The sequence below is a fragment of the Lissotriton helveticus genome, chromosome 1_1 (assembly GCF_964261635.1).
Source record: "Lissotriton helveticus chromosome 1_1, aLisHel1.1, whole genome shotgun sequence".
Classification (NCBI taxonomy): Eukaryota; Metazoa; Chordata; class Amphibia; order Caudata; family Salamandridae; genus Lissotriton; species Lissotriton helveticus.
The window spans coordinates 1,416,871,057-1,416,889,013 of record NC_136057.1 but is presented as its reverse complement, the minus strand read 5'-3'; the positions used below and the strand labels follow the sequence as shown (position 1 = coordinate 1,416,889,013).

Sequence of the window (17,957 nt, the reverse complement as noted above, 5' to 3'; positions counted from 1 at the left end):
CCCGCCACAGTGGCGGGCGCATTCCTCAATTTAACATTGTGGCGGGCGGTGCTCACTGCAACGCCCGCCACAATGTTAAAAAACAAAAGCACGCCTTTGCACAATCGAAGCGGCAGGCACCGCATGGTGCCTGCCTCTTCGAATATGCAAAGGCAGGGGGGTACCACAGGCACCCCCTGTGTGCCACCCCCCTTTGGCCTTCACTCTGGGGGCCAGTGAACACCGCATGCCTTTCCGTGACGGCATTGCCGCCACGGAAAGGCATTGAAAAAAGCCCATAGTAATATGGCGGGCGGTGTCTAACAGACACCACCTCCATGTTACTCGCCTTGCGGCAGGGGCGGAAAACAGGCAGGCGGTGTTTTTCACCGCCGCCTTCCTCTCCGCCATCCTAATATGGTGGGGGGATTTGGGCTTGCGATGTCGGGCGGTTTGCCTCTCCGCCAGGCCGGCGGTGGCCACCGCCAGCCTGGCGGAGGCAAACCGCCCGACATCGTAATGGACCCCTTAGTGTCACAGCAGGTCTGAGAATGGAGCCCAGGGATGGATGCGTCACCCCGGCCAGCTGGAGCGCTGAACTAGGACCCCGTAAGAGCTTCTTAACCTAGCCAGGCAAGGGATCCCTCCCTGGGCCTGCGGGACCCCTTTCAGGGCAATATGTGTCAGGGGTGGCTAGAGAATGTACCCAGGTTGGGGGAGTTCTACCCCAGGGTCAACCGGAGTCTGACCTAGAGCCCTGTCAGAGATTTTTCAGCCCAACCATCCCAGTGCCTGTCTCGGGCACTTTGAGACACAGTGGGCCAAATAATGGGGCCCAGGATAGGGGTTTCTACCCCAGGACCAACCGGAGCTCTGACCTGAGTCGCAGTCAGAACTTTTTCACCCAGCCAAGCAAGGGAGCCCTCAAAGTGACTACAGAACCCCATCCTGGGCACTTTGTGAGACAGCAGGCCAGTGCATGGGCTACGGGTCACTGGCACCCACAGTCTGGGTCCACCAGAACCCTACATATTCATGTAATCATGCATATTAAAAGACAGAGTGGGACATTCAAGGAAATGCACCCAGCTTCTTGGAGCCCTAACTGGACTTGAAGCTTCAAATGAACTCTCATCTGGACTTACAGGGCAGCTGGGAATTCTGAACACTGGGTCACATGAAGGAAATGAAGTGTTTTTTAAATTTTATTTTCTGTATAAAACATCACCAGTGACTTGGGCATGGCAGATTTTGCACCACCCATGTAGGCGTGGTAAATGTTTTGGGAGTTATTTCACACATCTCTAATTATAAGTTTGGAAAGCCCTAGCTAAAATACAAAGTTGGTGAAAGTAAGGCATATTGACCCCCATTGCACTGATGTTTAATGGACCTATGCATAATTGATGGTAAACACAGAGCGACTGGTCTTTTATGTAGAGCATTAATTGCACATCCAAGTTTGAGTTGAATGAGCTGCATGGTAACTAAGCCTAGGATATGGGGATACCACTTAATGACAGGGAAAGGATAACATTTTAAAATATACCCCTCCAGCTTCCAGGAATTGCAGGTTTCAATTAATTCACCAGCAACAATTTAGGGATTAAGGCAAAACCGCCTGCACAACCATTAGAATACCACACTTTAGTCTGTACGGAAGGTGCCAGTACCAGGGGCCTCATTTATGAGGCCTTGCATCAGTTTTGCGCTTCCGATGCGTCACTTTTTGTGACGCATCGGCGGCGTAAAACATGCCTCCTGTTGCGCACTATTTACAAAGTGACGCATCTAAGCAGATGCGTCACTTTGTAAACGCCTGCGCTACATTATACCTGCGTCAGGTATATTGTATGCAGAGGGGGTGTTCCCCTGCAAAAAGCCTCGTAATAGTGACGCAGTGAAATCTATGAGATTTCACTGTGTCACTTTTAGGACGCTGTTGCGTCAAAATCTTGCGCCTGCCTCACAGCAGGCGTAAGACTGACGCAAGCCCTTTCACATGGGGCTTTCCCCATGTGAAAGGACGCATTGCTGGAGTTGCGTCACTTTTGTGACACACTCCAGCAATGCGTCACTTTTGCGCTTACAGATACGTCAGAAATACTGACGTATCTGTAACTCCTTGCGCAATGATGCGTCATATTGTAAATATGACGCATCATTGGGGTCGCAAGGAGGGCGCAATGAAAAGTGACGCATCGCTGTTTTCTCGCAGCGATGCGTCACTTTTCATAAATGAGGCCCCAGGAGTGTAATCCCTATACGATCCTAACAGGGATGTGAGGAAACCCAATTCCCTTAACAAGATACACACAAAATTTGGTCTGCATCCTTCATAATAAAAAGAACATTAAATAAAGAATTGAACTGAAACGAAGAATCTTCGTTTGCTGCTTCTTGGGAAAACTACTACTTGTCCTGTATTGAACATGATCACTATTGGATCTAAATAATGTTTTGAACTTGTGAAGGGTGCAGACCAAATTTTGTGTGTATTCAATTAATTCAGTATCTTTACCTACATAAAGTGCACGTCGTCCCTAAAAGGACTCATCTCATGTTTCCTGATGCCCACAGCATGTCCCAGGTGTAACACAGAGGGAGCTGACTATCATCACATTCTGTGGGGTTGTCCTTCGTTGATAGCAGACATGGAAACAGTGGTGCACTTCGGTATTGAATTCACAGATAGGAATGTCACCAAAAACCCCAAAAAAGTTTTGCGCTGCGTTGCTTGACTGGGAGAGAGCTGAAAAGCTCCATATCTACTGGGATATGGCGTTCTTTAGCTCTCTCTCTCTTACGCTGATGCGCTTGTGGCTGCCTAGCGCCAATGTAGGCACCCGAGCACAATGGTGCAAGAGTGCCTGCATTCGTAGTATGGGATACCTTCCAGCACAAAAACAGTTATTATTGGTATATTTCTATTTATATGCGTGCTGCATTTTGTAGCACACATAGAAAGTGGAAGTAATGAGGAGAAAAAAAATATTTACACCTCACTGGGGAAGGTGTAGCATTTTGATGCAGCTTTAGATTTTTACTAGCCTTAGAAAATCTGGGAATGTGTCAAAATGTATCCATGATGCAGGAGGGATGTATGACATTACAACGCATGCTTTTACCACGCACGCCTTTACATCGCAGTTTTTACAACGCATGCTGTTACAACGCATAGCGTTAAGGGGTGCTGGATAGTGAATAGTTTAATTTACTATTCCAACTCCAGTCCCCGTGGATAGTAGGGAAGGTGTTGGATAGTAAATTTAATCCATTCCCTATCCTAGAGCGCCCCCCAGCGCAATGCGTTGTAATGACATGCGTTGTAATAGTTGCGTCGTAAAGGCACTGCGTGGTAAAAGTTGCGTTGCAAAGGATGTTTCCCTGCAGGAGAATGCCCATGCTACACCCATGGAATGCCGTCCCAACATAAACATGACGCAACCCTAGCGCAAAACCTTAGTGAATCTGCCCCTTGGTATTAATATTAGCTCATTGATAACGTTTAATGAGATGGAAGGCCTCAGATGGAATTAGCCTATGGCAGTGGATAAAAGAATTATTCAAATGGGCGGAGTTCGAGGGGGCGGCAATGAAAAAAGAGAAGCAAAACTGGGTATGAGGAAACAGGAGTATATTCAGGCTTGTGAAACAATATTGCGCGTATGGACATCTATAGATAGTACAAGGTGGATTCTTCTCTCTAAAAAAGATAATGGGTAATATTGAACAAATAATGTATGGGTCACTCACTGTTTTAGTATAATTGAATTGAGACAGGCTCTTGCGAAACACAAATTATTAATGTCCCTGGGCTTATAACCCTAATAAATATGTATTCTCCCTTCTAGAATTCTAGAGAGCATTTATCAATATACCGTACCCAATGTGAAGAAAAACTGAAACTTGGATAATACATGCAGGGAGAGATGACACAGGAAAAGCACAACAATCAATTAAAAAACAAAGGGTTGTATTTATTTTTGAAAGTACATATTCATAATAAAAGCAGTCTAATTCAAAAACATAAAAACCAAATATTTATGTGAACAATAGATCAAATACAAACAATATGTTTATAACACAATAGTGCAAAAATTCATAAAATAGTGGCAGACCAATATAGTCATCGACGCGCGTTTCGGCGTATTAAAGAAAACGCCTTCTTCAGGAGCCACCTTAAAATCTGACCCGAGAGAACACGTGATAAGGGTTCTCTTAATATTCCTTATTAAAACATCAAGGCCGGATGGAACTCTTGTATCTTTAATTTCCTATCGCCTGGGTGGAATCACATCTCACTCCACTGAACTTGTTATCGAATGGGAAGCGAACAGGAAGGTATGCCTGGGTACACTAAGAAGCCTTCGTCAGTCCTCGGTACAATGTGTTTAAAAATACTCAAACATAGGGGCCACATTCAGGATATTCACCGGCCTCCCTTCACTAACTCTTCGATACGAGTATAGTGCAGTGTCATGCAATGTGGTTAAATACTCGAAAAAGCCTCCGTCAATCTTCAGTACAAAAATTAGTGGGTAATGTTAAAAGACGGGAGCCGCATATCGGATATTAGCTGGCGTCCCTTGGCAATGTCGTCAATACGAATGGGTTTTGAGGACGAACGGTAACATCAACCCGCGGGCGTCACGTTCAGGATGTATGTTGGCGTCCCGCAGCCGTTAATCATCTTTTCCAATGGCTGCGGGACGCCAACATACATCCTGAACGTGACGCCCGCGGGTTGATGTTACCGTTCGTCCTCAAAACCCATTCGTATTGACGACATTGCCAAGGGACGCCAGCTAATATCCGATATGCGGCTCCCGTCTTTTAACATTACCCACTAATTTTTGTACTGAAGATTGACGGAGGCTTTTTCGAGTATTTAACCACATTGCCTGACACTGCACTATACTCGTATCGAAGAGTTAGTGAAGGGAGGCCGGTGAATATCCTGAATGTGGCCCCTATGTTTGAGTATTTTTAAACACATTGTACCGAGGACTGACGAAGGCTTCTTAGTGTACCCAGGCATACCTTCCTGTTCGCTTCCCATTCGATAACAAGTTCAGTGGAGTGAGATGTGATTCCACCCAGGCGATAGGAAATTAAAGATACAAGAGTTCCATCCGGCCTTGATGTTTTAATAAGGAATATTAAGAGAACCCTTATCACGTGTTCTCTTGGGTCAGATTTTAAGGTGGCTCCTGAAGAAGGCGTTTTCTTTAATACGCCGAAACGCGCGTCGATGACTATATTGGTCTGCCACTATTTTATGAATTTTTGCACTATTGTGTTATAAACATATTGTTTGTATTTGATCTATTGTTCACATAAATATTTGGTTTTTATGTTTTTGAATTAGACTGCTTTTATTATGAATATGTACTTTCAAAAATAAATACAACCCTTTGTTTTTTAATTGATTGTTGTGCTTTTCCTGTGTCATCTCTCCCTGCATGTATTATCCAAGTTTCAGTTTTTCTTCACATTGATTACTTTCCCTGTATAACAAATTCAGTTACACAACAGGGGGTCCTTGTTATCTACGTCAATATACCGTACCTCCAGCAGTTTTGGTTTTGTATTTTAGGCGTTATGCAGGCAAATGTTTTAAACAAAAATGCCTTTTTTCTGTTGACATGGCAATCGACGAATCTAGAAAAGCCTTGAACTATTTCAATTTATTACTGTATTCCTTTAAGCTGAAATGTACCACACTTAAATGGCACTAATGCTGTGTAAGATTATTTCTGGTAGTTTATGTTAGCATGGAAAACTAATGAAATAGATTTAAAAAAATGAAATAACATTGGAGATATTAAAACAAACATGTAGTATTAATACAGTAGATAAAAACATTTTACAGAGGGGGGTGAAGTTACAGAACAAGGTGTTATGAATTAACATTGGGGCCGTTCAAATGAACCTCTATTGTTAATACTGTAGAGGCGAGCATCCTACAGAGGGCGGTGAAGTTTTAGAGCGAGGGGTTATGAAATAACATTGGAGACATTGGAATGAGCCTGAAATATTGATACAGTAGAGGTGGGCCTCTTGCAGATGGGGTGTGAAGTTTTAGAACGGAGATTGTTAAATAAGGCATGTTGGGGAAGAGCAGGCCCTCAGAAGTTACAGCGAGAAGTGCTTAGTGAAAAGCATGGTAAGCAGAGAGAACTCTCTAAAAGTAGCTGGATCAGAACGAAATATAGGTTTAATTTGGCACTGATGGTAATGGGGGGGGGTTGGAAGCATTACAGCAAAAGCCTGGATCTGGAAGCATAATGTTGTTTACAGTGTTACAGTGGCAGAGAAATTCTCAAAATGGCAGCATGTATCTGCAGTCACCATATATGTGCTAATGCTACATTTCATACCTGCCTGAGAGACAGTTTCTTCCTCTCTTTCTCCCACCAGGGAAGGGCCGTCCTCCCCGGAGCAGTGGCAGCGCATCTACAGTCGGTGCTCGGCCAATGAGGTGCATCACATCAAGTTGGGCGAGAGCAAGTTCTTCGGGGAATACGAGGGCAAGAGCTTCACGTACGCCTCGTTCCATGCTCACAAGAAGTAGGTCCACTCCCTGTGTCCAGATCCTTAGGCCCGCGTAAGAAGTAGTCCAGCTCACCTTGTCTCTACCAGTCCAAATGCACAGGAAGTTACTCCTCCTCCCTCTACCTATATTCTTCCACACACACAAGAGGTCCACTCCTCCTGTTGGTATCCTTTCATATGCAATGCATATCTCTGCACCCTGTACAAAGTGTAAGCAAACAAACCAACATACAGAGAAAAGTGCTTCATCTAAGGCCCTCCTGATATGTGGTGTGGTGCATTGTGGGGCTTCCTCTCTCATGGGGTCACTGCCATTCTTGTGATTTATCTTTTTATTATCTTATCTTAAGACTCTTTTAAGAAGGCAATATTCCTTCATGTCAGATCTAAAACTAAACCTTCCAGCAAAAACTGTCTACATCTATTTGAAACATATGTAACACTTCATTTTGACTTCTTTAAGGTTAAATGTGAGTTGACTCAATGAATAGCTGTTGTTAAACGACTACATGTGTAACTCACACTTGTCTCCTGCCTGAATTGAAGCGTCATAATGTGCCTGCTCTTCTTCTGCTCCCTCACACATAGGTACGGAGTCTGCCTGATAGGAGTGTGCCGCGAGGAGAAGAGCAACATCCTGTTGAACCCAGGGCCCTGCCACATCATGGCCACCTCCGACACCTGTTTCTACATCCACATCTCCAAGGAGGAGAACTCAGCCTTTGTCTTCAAGCAGCAAGAGCAGATCCACAAGACCGGTCTTCCCAAGTCAGCCTACCATGGCCTGACCCGCCTGCCTGTGCACAGCATTATTGCCAGCATGGGTAAGTAATGGGGTGGCACCCTTGGGGAATAGTAATCTGGATGGGAGTGCCAAATCAATTCTAGCTACTTCATGCTTCAGAGTATATGCAGGGGCCGGGCTAATTCATCCACCCCAGTTCTAGCACTCAACACCGCCTCTCCTAGATGGACAATACCATTGGCCTTTACCTTTCCAACTTCGCAACAACTCCTGATCTCCAACCTCTACAGCTATTACTGGCAATATGTCTTGTCACGCTGTGATCCCATGTTGTGGAGGCCTCGTAAAGTATTTTGCACAAGTGTTCTATTGTCTTTCATTGCTTATTTTTGACTGTGATATTTCTCCAGTCTCTAACCCAGAAGTCTACTACTATGTCAACTACCTTCTGAAGCAATTGTTTTTACCTAGATTCTAATGTAAAATCCCCATACAGTTAATGGATCGAAATATTCATGTTATTCACATAATCATGAACACACGTGTCTGAGGCTCTTGAATCTCATTCACAAAACAGGTGCACAGTTGAGAAACTATACACAATTGTTGTTTTCAACCCACATGAGGCAAAGGAATAGTAGGCAGAAATTTAAAGAGCTTTGTTTCAATACATTATTGACACTTAGAGGCATATTATGATGGCGGGCAGATCGCCACCGCCCGGCCGGCGGTGGCAAACCGCTCGCCATCACAACTACATTTACCCCGCCACATTACCATGGTGGTGGAACCACTGCGGACGGAAAGTCCATCCGCCGCTTTTCCGTCGGTCAGCAATCGTCACGATTGACGGCCGGGTGGAAAAAGCCCACAATATAGTGGCGGTGCCTTGCAGGCACTGCCATCCATATTATGATGGCTGCGGTGGGTATGCCTTTCCATCGCGGAGACTCCGCCATGGAAATGCATGCAGGAATTTACTATGGGGGCCTGTTGCGGGCCACCGGGGGGGGGTACTGCACTTGGGGGGTACCTATGGTGCCCACCTTCATTGCCATGCACAAGGTGGCAGCAGGCACCGCGCGGTGCCTGTCACGTTGTGCATGCAATGCACAACATGCCTCTTTGGCATTGCGGCAGGTGCTGCTTCCAGCACCGCCCACCGGAATATCAAAGATGCGGAATGCGACTGCCAGGGTGGCGGTCACATCCTAATTGGCGGTGCGGAACCGATGCACCCCTGGTGGCCGGTCCCAGCACAGCTAGGGTGCCGGCATAATAATGGGGCCCTTACATGATTCGCCAGATTCCTGGCTTTCCCAATGCCAGAAAATGTATCCTATTCTTTGATGTGTTTTCAAAATTGTGTTCCAAATTCTTGTCATTTATTCAATTAACTTAACCCTTATGTCCCTGAGAAATACACCTCATTTTCTTTATTAATCGCATGAACATGAAGCGGCCATTCTATTGCTTCCCTCCATTATCCACTCTTTAGAATTAAGAGAATTGGTATATGTGTTGGAGTGCATTCTGTGAACAATGATACACGTTATATTATCATGCATTTTCAACTCATTTTCCAGGTTGGACAACTATTTAGTAGTTCCATGAGTCGATGCCAGTAGTAACTGCTACTAGTTTAATGTTGGCTTTGAGAAAGATTATGGAGGCAGTTGAGACAAAAGAAATGTAAAATATATTTTACTATTTCATGGTTAAAGGAAGCATCACACCTTCTACATAGTTATATGTGAGATTGCTGAGGGAAGCTTTGGAGACCGTTGATGGCACTCTTAGGTGAAGGATGCCTCTCAGAAGGAATGGAAGGAAGGTGCAGTTAACCAGCTGCCAAGTCTAACACATGAGATCCTACACATGTGGTCAGGCAGAAGTGTACGCCTTTTAGACCAAGCTCTGCAGGGACAAAGCTCCAAAGTGCACTTCTTTCTACAGTGAGGTATGTCTTAGGAATCACAGTGTGATATTTAAAAGAAAGTACAGCTATTCAACTCGACCTCTGCATGTAGCCGTGGGCAGTAAAAGACAACAAATTCCTACCAAAAAAGATTTCATCCCAGCTTGATTGATTTCTTGCCAGCGCACCTGTTTGTCAAAGAACCTAATAAAAAGGAAATGTTAAATAAATAGCATACTGGTCATTGTGGGTTGGGTGCTTGGGTAGGAAGAGGGTGATGTGACATGGTACACTTGTCCACCTAGGACAGCCAAAATTAGAGGACCGTGCCCTTCATAAAAGCGTGTCCCATTTTAGCTGTGGTTGAGTGAGGTGAAGTTGGATGGTAAGTAGCTCTGTATTGGAATGGAATGAAAATTTATTATATATATATTTATATATATAATTTATATATATATTTTGAGTGTCACAATTTATATTGTTTTAATTTTACCTGTACTCCGTTCTCGAGGCTCTGCCACGCTCCAGATACACCCGCGCAGCGGATCTTAGCGCTGCCGCGCGACTAACCCCAAAGTCCTTTGCCGCCATTTCTGGCGAGCCCACAGGCCACGCCCCTTCCCTGAGGCCACGCCCCCTGGTTTCCTCTACTTAAGGACGCTGACTGCAAGCGTTACGGAAAGCTCTGAATCTCCTGAGGCGGAAAGCCGGGAGCTCGACCACATCAGCGCATTTTTAAATATTTTGAGTGTCACAATTTATATTGTTTTAATTTTACCTGTACTCCGTTCTAGAGGCTCTGCCACGCTCGAGATACACCCGCGCAGCGGATTTTAGCGCTGCCGCGGGACTAACCCCAAAGTCCTTTGCCGCCATTTCTGGCGAGCCCACAGGCCACGCCCCCTGGTTTCCTCTACTTAAGGACGCTGACTGCAAGCGTTACGGAAAGCTCTGAATCTCCTGAGGCGGAAAGCCGGGAGCTCGACCACATCAGCGCATTTTTAAATATTTTGAGTGTCACAATTTATATTGTTTTAATTTTACCTGTACTCCGTTCTAGAGGCTCTGCCACGCTCCAGATACACCCGCGCAGCGGATTTTAGCGCTGCCGCGGGACTAACCCCAAAGTCCTTTGCCGCCATTTCTGGCGAGCCCACAGGCCACGCCCCCTGGTTTCCTCTACTTAAGGACGCTGACTGCAAGCGTTACGGAAAGCTCTGAATCTCCTGAGGCGGAAAGCCGGGAGCTCGACCACATCAGCGCATTTTTAAATATTTTGAGTGTCACAATTTATATTGTTTTAATTTTACCTGTACTCCGTTCTAGAGGCTCTGCCACGCTCCAGATACACCCGCGCAGCGGATTTTAGCGCTGCCGCGGGACTAACCCCAAAGTCCTTTGCCGCCATTTCTGGCGAGCCCACAGGCCACGCCCCCTGGTTTCCTCTACTTAAGGACGCTGACTGCAAGCGTTACGGAAAGCTCTGAATCTCCTGAGGCGGAAAGCCGGGAGCTCGACCACATCAGCGCATTTTTAAATATTTTGAGTGTCACAATTTATATTGTTTTAATTTTACCTGTACTCCGTTCTAGAGGCTCTGCCACGCTCCAGATACACCCGCGCAGCGGATTTTAGCGCTGCCGCGGGACTAACCCCAAAGTCCTTTGCCGCCATTTCTGGCGAGCCCACAGGCCACGCCCCTTCCCTGAGGCCACGCCCCCTGGTTTCCTCTACTTAAGGATGCTGACTGCAAGCGTTACGGAAAGCTCTGAATCTCCTGAGGCGGAAAGCCGGGAGCTCGACCACATCAGCGCATTTTTAAATATTTTGAGTGTCACAATTTATATTGTTTTAATTTTACCTGTACTCCGTTCTAGAGGCTCTGCCACGCTCCAGATACACCCGCGCAGCGGATTTTAGCGCTGCCGCGGGACTAACCCCAAAGTCCTTTGGCGCTATTTCTGGCGAGCCTACAGGCCACGCCCCTTCCCTGAGGCCACGCCCATACCACCCCTCTCCTTCACTGTATAAAAATGTGCATCTTCCGGAAGCGTAGCGGACGAGGGCAGCGGGAGCGCCGTTTGCGCGCCGAAGGCGCGCCACAGGAAAGCCCGTATGCGCCCGTCCGTGCCTGGCCGGGCCCAGGGCCCACAAACTCTGTAGGAGTTAATACCTACACACCCGAGCTGCTATTATCCCTGCGTCCCCCTGTCAAACATAACTGTGAAATTCTATCCAACTACAGGAATAACAGTATCGCATGCTCTGCATGCAACTTCCAACTTGACATCCCGCAGCTCTGTCGGCCCAGATCAAATGGCCGCAAGTTAGCACGCTCATGGCTTCTTGGTAGTTTGAACTGCAGGTCACTCTGCAAACACAAAAGGGACATTTTCGATCTTTTGTCCGACAACTCCCTAGGTGCCCTTTTTCTCACTGAGACATGGCTACACGCTAGTTCTGGCCCAGACATTGCTGAAGCCCTACCGTCCAATTATGCCATCATTCGAAAAGACCGAACCACCGGAATTGGCGGGGGGATAGCAGTCATCTTTAAAAAATGGCTGCAATGCACTTTGGAACCCATTCCCTTACCCGCCTGTGAGATGGCCCTCTTCAAACTTCAACTCCACCCGACCTTCACCTTCACAGGTCTTCTGATTTACCGTCCACCTGGCCCTACACTACCTTGGGCCTCCCAACTAGTGGACTGGATCGCCTCAGTAAGGGTGAATCATAACAATCTATCTATAGTTGGCGACCTGAACATTCATTTCGACGACCCTACAAATAAACCGGGTAACAATTTAGTACATGACCTGGCTGCCATGAATCTTATTCTATGGAACTCGGGCCCAACTCATAAAAGGGGCCACCTCTTGGACCCTATTTTTTCCAGCCTTCCCCAGTTACAGTGCCTGCTGGCTCTGCCCCTAGAATGGTCAGACCACTTTCTAACAAAATTCCATTTGGGTGACCTTACGGCCACTAGTCCTCTGAGCGGGACAAGCAAGTCCTTCAAAAGAAACTGGAAGAAACTGGACACTAACCACCTCGCGTCCATCCTAAGCGCTACCCCTCTGGATGAATTATTTGACACCGGAGACATCGAGATTGTAGCCACCAATATCAACAAATGGCTCCTAGGTGCTTTAGACATTTGCCTGCCCCTAGCTCATAAAAAAACCACCTCCCATAACTCTCCTGCCTTATGGTATAATGAGCAACTGAAGGCTTCCAAATCCAAATGCAAACGCTTAGAATGCCTTTGGAGGAAAGATTACTCCCTGGCTGCCAGCTCGAACTATAAGAACGAGCTCAAGCTCTACCATAAAGCCTGTAACAAGGCTAGAGCCAACTATGTAGCCAAATCTCTCTCTGAAGCCACCAACAAGTCTAAAACTCTCTTTAATCTTGTAAAAGAGTTAGCAGGCTCTAATACATCAGCCAAACCTTGTCCTCTGAACAGCTTCCAGTGTGAAGAACTAGCGAAATACTTTACATCTAAGATTGAGACAATCTACAAGAACATATTAAAACAACACCAGGCTCAAGTTAAAAGTGCGCAAGATCCCGGCCAGAATATAGAGGACAACTATGCCCAACCTCATCTGTCCTACGCGCCACTTACTTCGTGGCCCAGGATCGATGTCCAAGGTCTGCGAGACATCTTAGGGAAGGTAAAATCTGGTTCACCTGCTGACCCCCTCCCGATCTCAATACTCAGACTCCTGGACACTCCTCTACTTGACGTGATATGTCAAACCTTAAATTTATCCCTTTCCACGGCTAAGGTCCCGCCGTCCGGAAACATGCCATGGTTTCCCCCCTTCTTAAGAAACCATCGGCTGACCCTAAAATCCTGGCAAACTTCTGTCCAATATCCCTCCTGCCTGTTCTCTCCAAAATCTTGGAGAAGCATGTCCATGAACACCTCGCAAGGTTTGCGGAGGCAAACGTCATCCTGCACCCTTCCCAATCGGGTTTCCGCTCCGGATTCTCGACGGAGACTACACTACTCGGAGTTGTGAAAAATCTCCGCCTACTGGTCGACAAGGGGGACTCAGCTGCGCTGATTCTACTCGACCTCAGCGCAGCGTTCGACACCATCTCCCACAACATACTGCTCGCCTCACTCTCCAACATGGGCATAAAAGGAAAGGCACTAGACTGGATTGCTTCCTTCCTGACTCTCAGAACATTTCAAATATCCTCCAGCACTGTGGCATCTAATGTCCATTTCTCCCCATATGGAGTGCCACAAGGATCAGTGCTAAGCCCCCTGCTTTTGAACCTTTATGTAGCCCGGCTCGCCCAGATCGCTGAAGCAGCTGGGCTTAATATGTTCACATACGCTGACGACTCACAAATCGTATTTTCTCTCTCAAACAATAACCACGATGTCACTTCGCTCCTACAGACAGGCCTCAGGAACATCTCCACCTGGATGAGCAAGAACATGCTTAAACTAAATGGCAGCTAAACAGAGGTTATGATAGTAGGTCCTAATCAAAACCTCTGGAATTCTAGTCATTGGCCATCCGAAATGGGCCCCCTACCAACTCCATCGCAACAGGTCCGTAATCTTGGCATTACCATTGACAATGGCCTAACTATGGAGCCCCAGGTCAACAATCTCACAGCTACCTGCTTCACAATCCTGAGGTGGCCAGGAAAAATCATATGGATGCTCCCGGACGACACACAAAAGACGGTGATCAACGCACTAATTACCTCCCGTTTAGACTATGGCAATGTCCTTTACCTAGGGGCATCTCAGGCAGTCATGAGACGCCTCCAATTGGTACAAAATGCTGCAGCCAGACTGCTTTGTAAATGCAACAGGAGAGATCGCATGTCCAGTCACCTAAAAGCGCTCCACTGGCTATGAATCGACAACAGGGTCAAATTTAAAACTCTCAGTCTCATGCATAGAATAAAATGGGGAAATGCACCCAAATACCTACAAACCCTCGTGCATGTCTACACGCCTGCCCGTTGCCTGAGATCTGCCACTCAAGGCCTTTTTTGTATCCCTAAAACACACCATGCGAGGATGGGAGGAAGATCCTTCTCTCTCCTAGGCCCAAAGCTCTGGAACTCCCTTCCACAATCCCTCCGTCTGGAAACTCGTTACACCTATTTCCACAAAGCCATTAAGACCTGGCTGTTCAACCAGTGACCTGTTCTGGTTTTCCTCCTGTGACCTGTTCTGGTTTTCCTCCTGTGACTTTTTTCCTGCCTTTCTGGTTCAGTATCTTTTTAGCGCCGGGAAACCGTTTTTGGGTAGCTGTCGCGCTCAATAAGTCCAATAAATAAATAATAAATAAATAGCGCAAAACTGCCACCCTACGGGTATCCTGGCGCTTTTGATGTCCCAATGGGCAACTGGGTTTTGAACCCCGCGTCACACACTGTGCCTCCAAAGGACCAGTTGAATCAGAAGCAGAGCTTCCCCATTGGGAATCTCCAACTGACATAGAATGAACTCTTTTCTAGAGGATTGTCAGTTAAAGTACTAGTATTTCCTACAAGGGTTTCGACTGCTGGTCTAGCCCAGACACAGAAATGTTTCTAAGGGATAATGATTAAGCAGCAAGTATGTGCAGATAGAAGTAGAAGAAGGAGAAATCAGGTAAAATGGACATTTTTAAAGACCTCAGCGTGTTCTCAAACGGTAGTTGTAAATGCACTCTCTAATTTATCATTTTTTAATTGTATTTAATCAATTAAAATGTGCAGGATACAATCCCTCAGCCTGACAACACATAAACTAGTATGAAACAAAACTCATTGGTTTATGGTTCAGTCATTCAATTGTATTAATCTAAAATAGTCAAATTCAAATTCAAATTAGTCTTTATTCGATATTTTTCAATCATAAAAATAAATTTTACAATTAAAAGTTGTTTTTGTTGCCACCCACTCCCCAATAAAATACAATATCCACAATGAATCATTTCAGTCTAATCTAAAAGAGAATATATCAACCTAACTCATCCTATTTACATATTTACATATTTTAAATATATAATATTAAAACAATTATAAAAACAGTTATAAAAGCAAAATTCATCAATACAAAATATATCAGTTACTTATGCAGTGTTCATAATGTGTCACTTACTAAATACAATGTGCAAATTTGAATAGCAGGTTATGATGGCTATCCCTAAAGTTACTCCAGGCTCATTTTACGTGCCCGAATTATCCACATCCAGTGGAGGAATTTCGACATGGCTATAACAACAGGCTGGGAGGTGTCAGTTCTTAAGATCCTAGCAGCCTCGTTTGCTGATTTTAAGCCCAACTGGGCACAAATCGGTTTTAGCCATGATCGTCTGGGGGCGCTATATTCGGGACAAGCAAACAACACATGTCCAATATTTTCCTTGTGATCAGGGCAAAAGGGGCACCTTGAAGTTTGGTTCTTATACCATTTTTCAGTTAGGGCATTTAATGGTAGTGTCCCCACCCTCAATTGGTGGTACCTCTTCCGGTCACCTGGGGTGGTAATCCAATCCCAGTAAGATTCTAGGGCCAGTGCATGCTTGAGTTCTAGGAAGTCATTAGTATAAGATCGATCAATACGACTTCCAAAGCACTTAGTCTCGATCATGCTCCAATACAAATCTCGAAGTATTTTTTTGGGTGGGAAAAAATTATTTACAGGGTCATCCCACAATTGAGATAATCCCATAGCCCTATAGATAGTTTTCACCTCTCTCATCCATACTATTTTGTGTCTTGTGTCCTGGGTTCTAACCTCGAGGAAGCCTTGTGCGTACTGAGAGAGTTCTGGGGTTACCCATAACCTCCTCCAGTAGGCAACTGATCTATACCTGGCCATATCCTCGAAGCTGTGGAATCCCAGATCATAATTTAGAGGTAGCAAAGGGGTTGACATTGGTAAGCCAGTAATGTTGCGGAGAAATTTATTTTGTGCTACCGTCAACTTTGTAAGATTACTAGGCCCCCAAAGTTCTGCCCCATATAGAACCGCCGCTCCAACCTTTGCATTATAGATTTTTAAAACCGGACTAATAGGTTTAGAATGTGAGGAAAATAATTCCTTGATAAGGGCTCCTGTCAATTGAGCATGCCTTGTGGCTAGCTCGTTAGTGTGTTGTTTCCAGTCTAGGTTATAAGACAGGGTAATACCGAGGTACTTAAAGACCTGGGTCTGTTCAAGTTGGACCCCGTCCATAATAGCCTTCCCTCTGATGTGTCTTCGTTTGCGCAAGACCATAAATCTTGTTTTACTTGTATTAATGACAAGACCATGGTCTGCACAAAACTATTCAAAAACTGCAATTGCCCTCTGGAGTCCCTGTTGAGTCTTAGATATCAGCAGGGTATCATCCGCAAACATCAACAGGGGGATCAGTCTTCCTGCCAACTTTGGGGCATCTGTAGGTTGTTGTTCGAAGTACCTGATCATCCTGTCGATGTATAGCGAGAAGAGCGTTGGAGCTAAAACGCATCCTTGGCGTACTCCCTTTTCAATAGGAAATTTATCGGTAACACTGCCCTGCTGATTCCGGCGAACTTGCGCAAAATTATTCTCATGCATTCTAATTAATAAGGACAAAATTTCATTTGGAATACTCTGTTCTTGTAGGGTGTTCCACAACTTGGGGCGGGGGACTAAATCAAATGCAGATTTTAAATCAACAAAAGCTGCAAAAAGCAACCCCCCCCAAGAAGAACAACGCGCCAATATATTAAAACAAATCTAAAAACCTGATCAATAGTGCTAGTGTGTCTACGAAAACCTGCTTGCAAGGATGACAATATGTCCTGTTCGTCAATCCATCCATGGATGCGCTGCAGTAAAAGCCTCGCCAATACTTTTTGTATACATGCGATCAGGCTAATAGGCCTATAATTACCTGGATCCGAGCATGCCCCCTTTTTAAAGATGGGGATTATCTCGGCTCCCTTCCAAGTCTCAGGAATGGGCGAGCCCTTCGCGATACCATTGGCTAGCAGCTGGATATAGGTAGCCCATAGGTCTTTATCATGTATAAACAAGTCTGCAGGGACAGAATCCAATCCTGGAGCTCTAGCTCTGGGTATATTATTTAATGTTTTTAGGACGTCAGCTTTAGAAAAGAGTAGGTGGCTCATAGTGGTGTTTACAGGAGCCACAATCTCTTCTTCATCTCTATCCACAGCAGCAAACTGGGTCGAATAATGGGAAACCCATGCTTCTGGTGACACGTGATTCATGGGTTCACCTCTTTTGGCCCCCCTTCCCCATTTAACAATGTTCCAGAAGGAGGTCATAGACCTTTCTTTGCTAGCTTTTAGGAGATCCCTCCAGTAGCCTTCCTCCCAGTCCCGCTTTGCTCTAGTTTGCATTTTTTTATACGTGACTCGGGCGTCCCTTATCTTGTTTTTGTCTTTTGTTTTTACTGCATCGGATAGGGCCCTATAGGCAACCCTACAGGATTTATCGTACCACTGATCTTCCTTCCTTATTGGCCTACACTGCTTTTTAGTAACTTTTGTTACAAAAAAAGATTTCAATTTATTAAAAAACTCATCATGGATCATAGTTATTTCAGATGTCGGAGTGTCCATAGTGGATTTTTTCCTTAATTCTCTAATGGCCTGAGTTGTTAGGTCCCTCATAGCTGTTATGCTTTCCTCATTAGTTGCACAATTTGACCATCTGATACGTCTGTTATCATTTAAGAGAGTTACTTGAACATTTTCTCTCAGTTCATTTCCTTTCGATAGGTCAAACAATTT

The 17,957-nt window shown here is 45.4% G+C and overlaps 1 protein-coding gene across 1 annotated transcript in view; it reads left to right on the top strand.

Moving 5' to 3' along the window:
* The window catches only part of LOC144764134 (potassium channel subfamily T member 2-like), a gene marked incomplete at its 5' end in the record, with an annotated part of 1,271,238 nt that overhangs the window by 924,563 nt on the left and 328,718 nt on the right, over positions 1-17,957 (top strand). The window contains 2 exons of the mRNA XM_078650285.1: positions 6,403-6,552; positions 7,126-7,361. Of these exons, the coding sequence (XP_078506411.1) occupies positions 6,403-6,552; positions 7,126-7,361 (386 nt within the window). The remainder of the gene's footprint in view (positions 1-6,402; positions 6,553-7,125; positions 7,362-17,957) is intronic.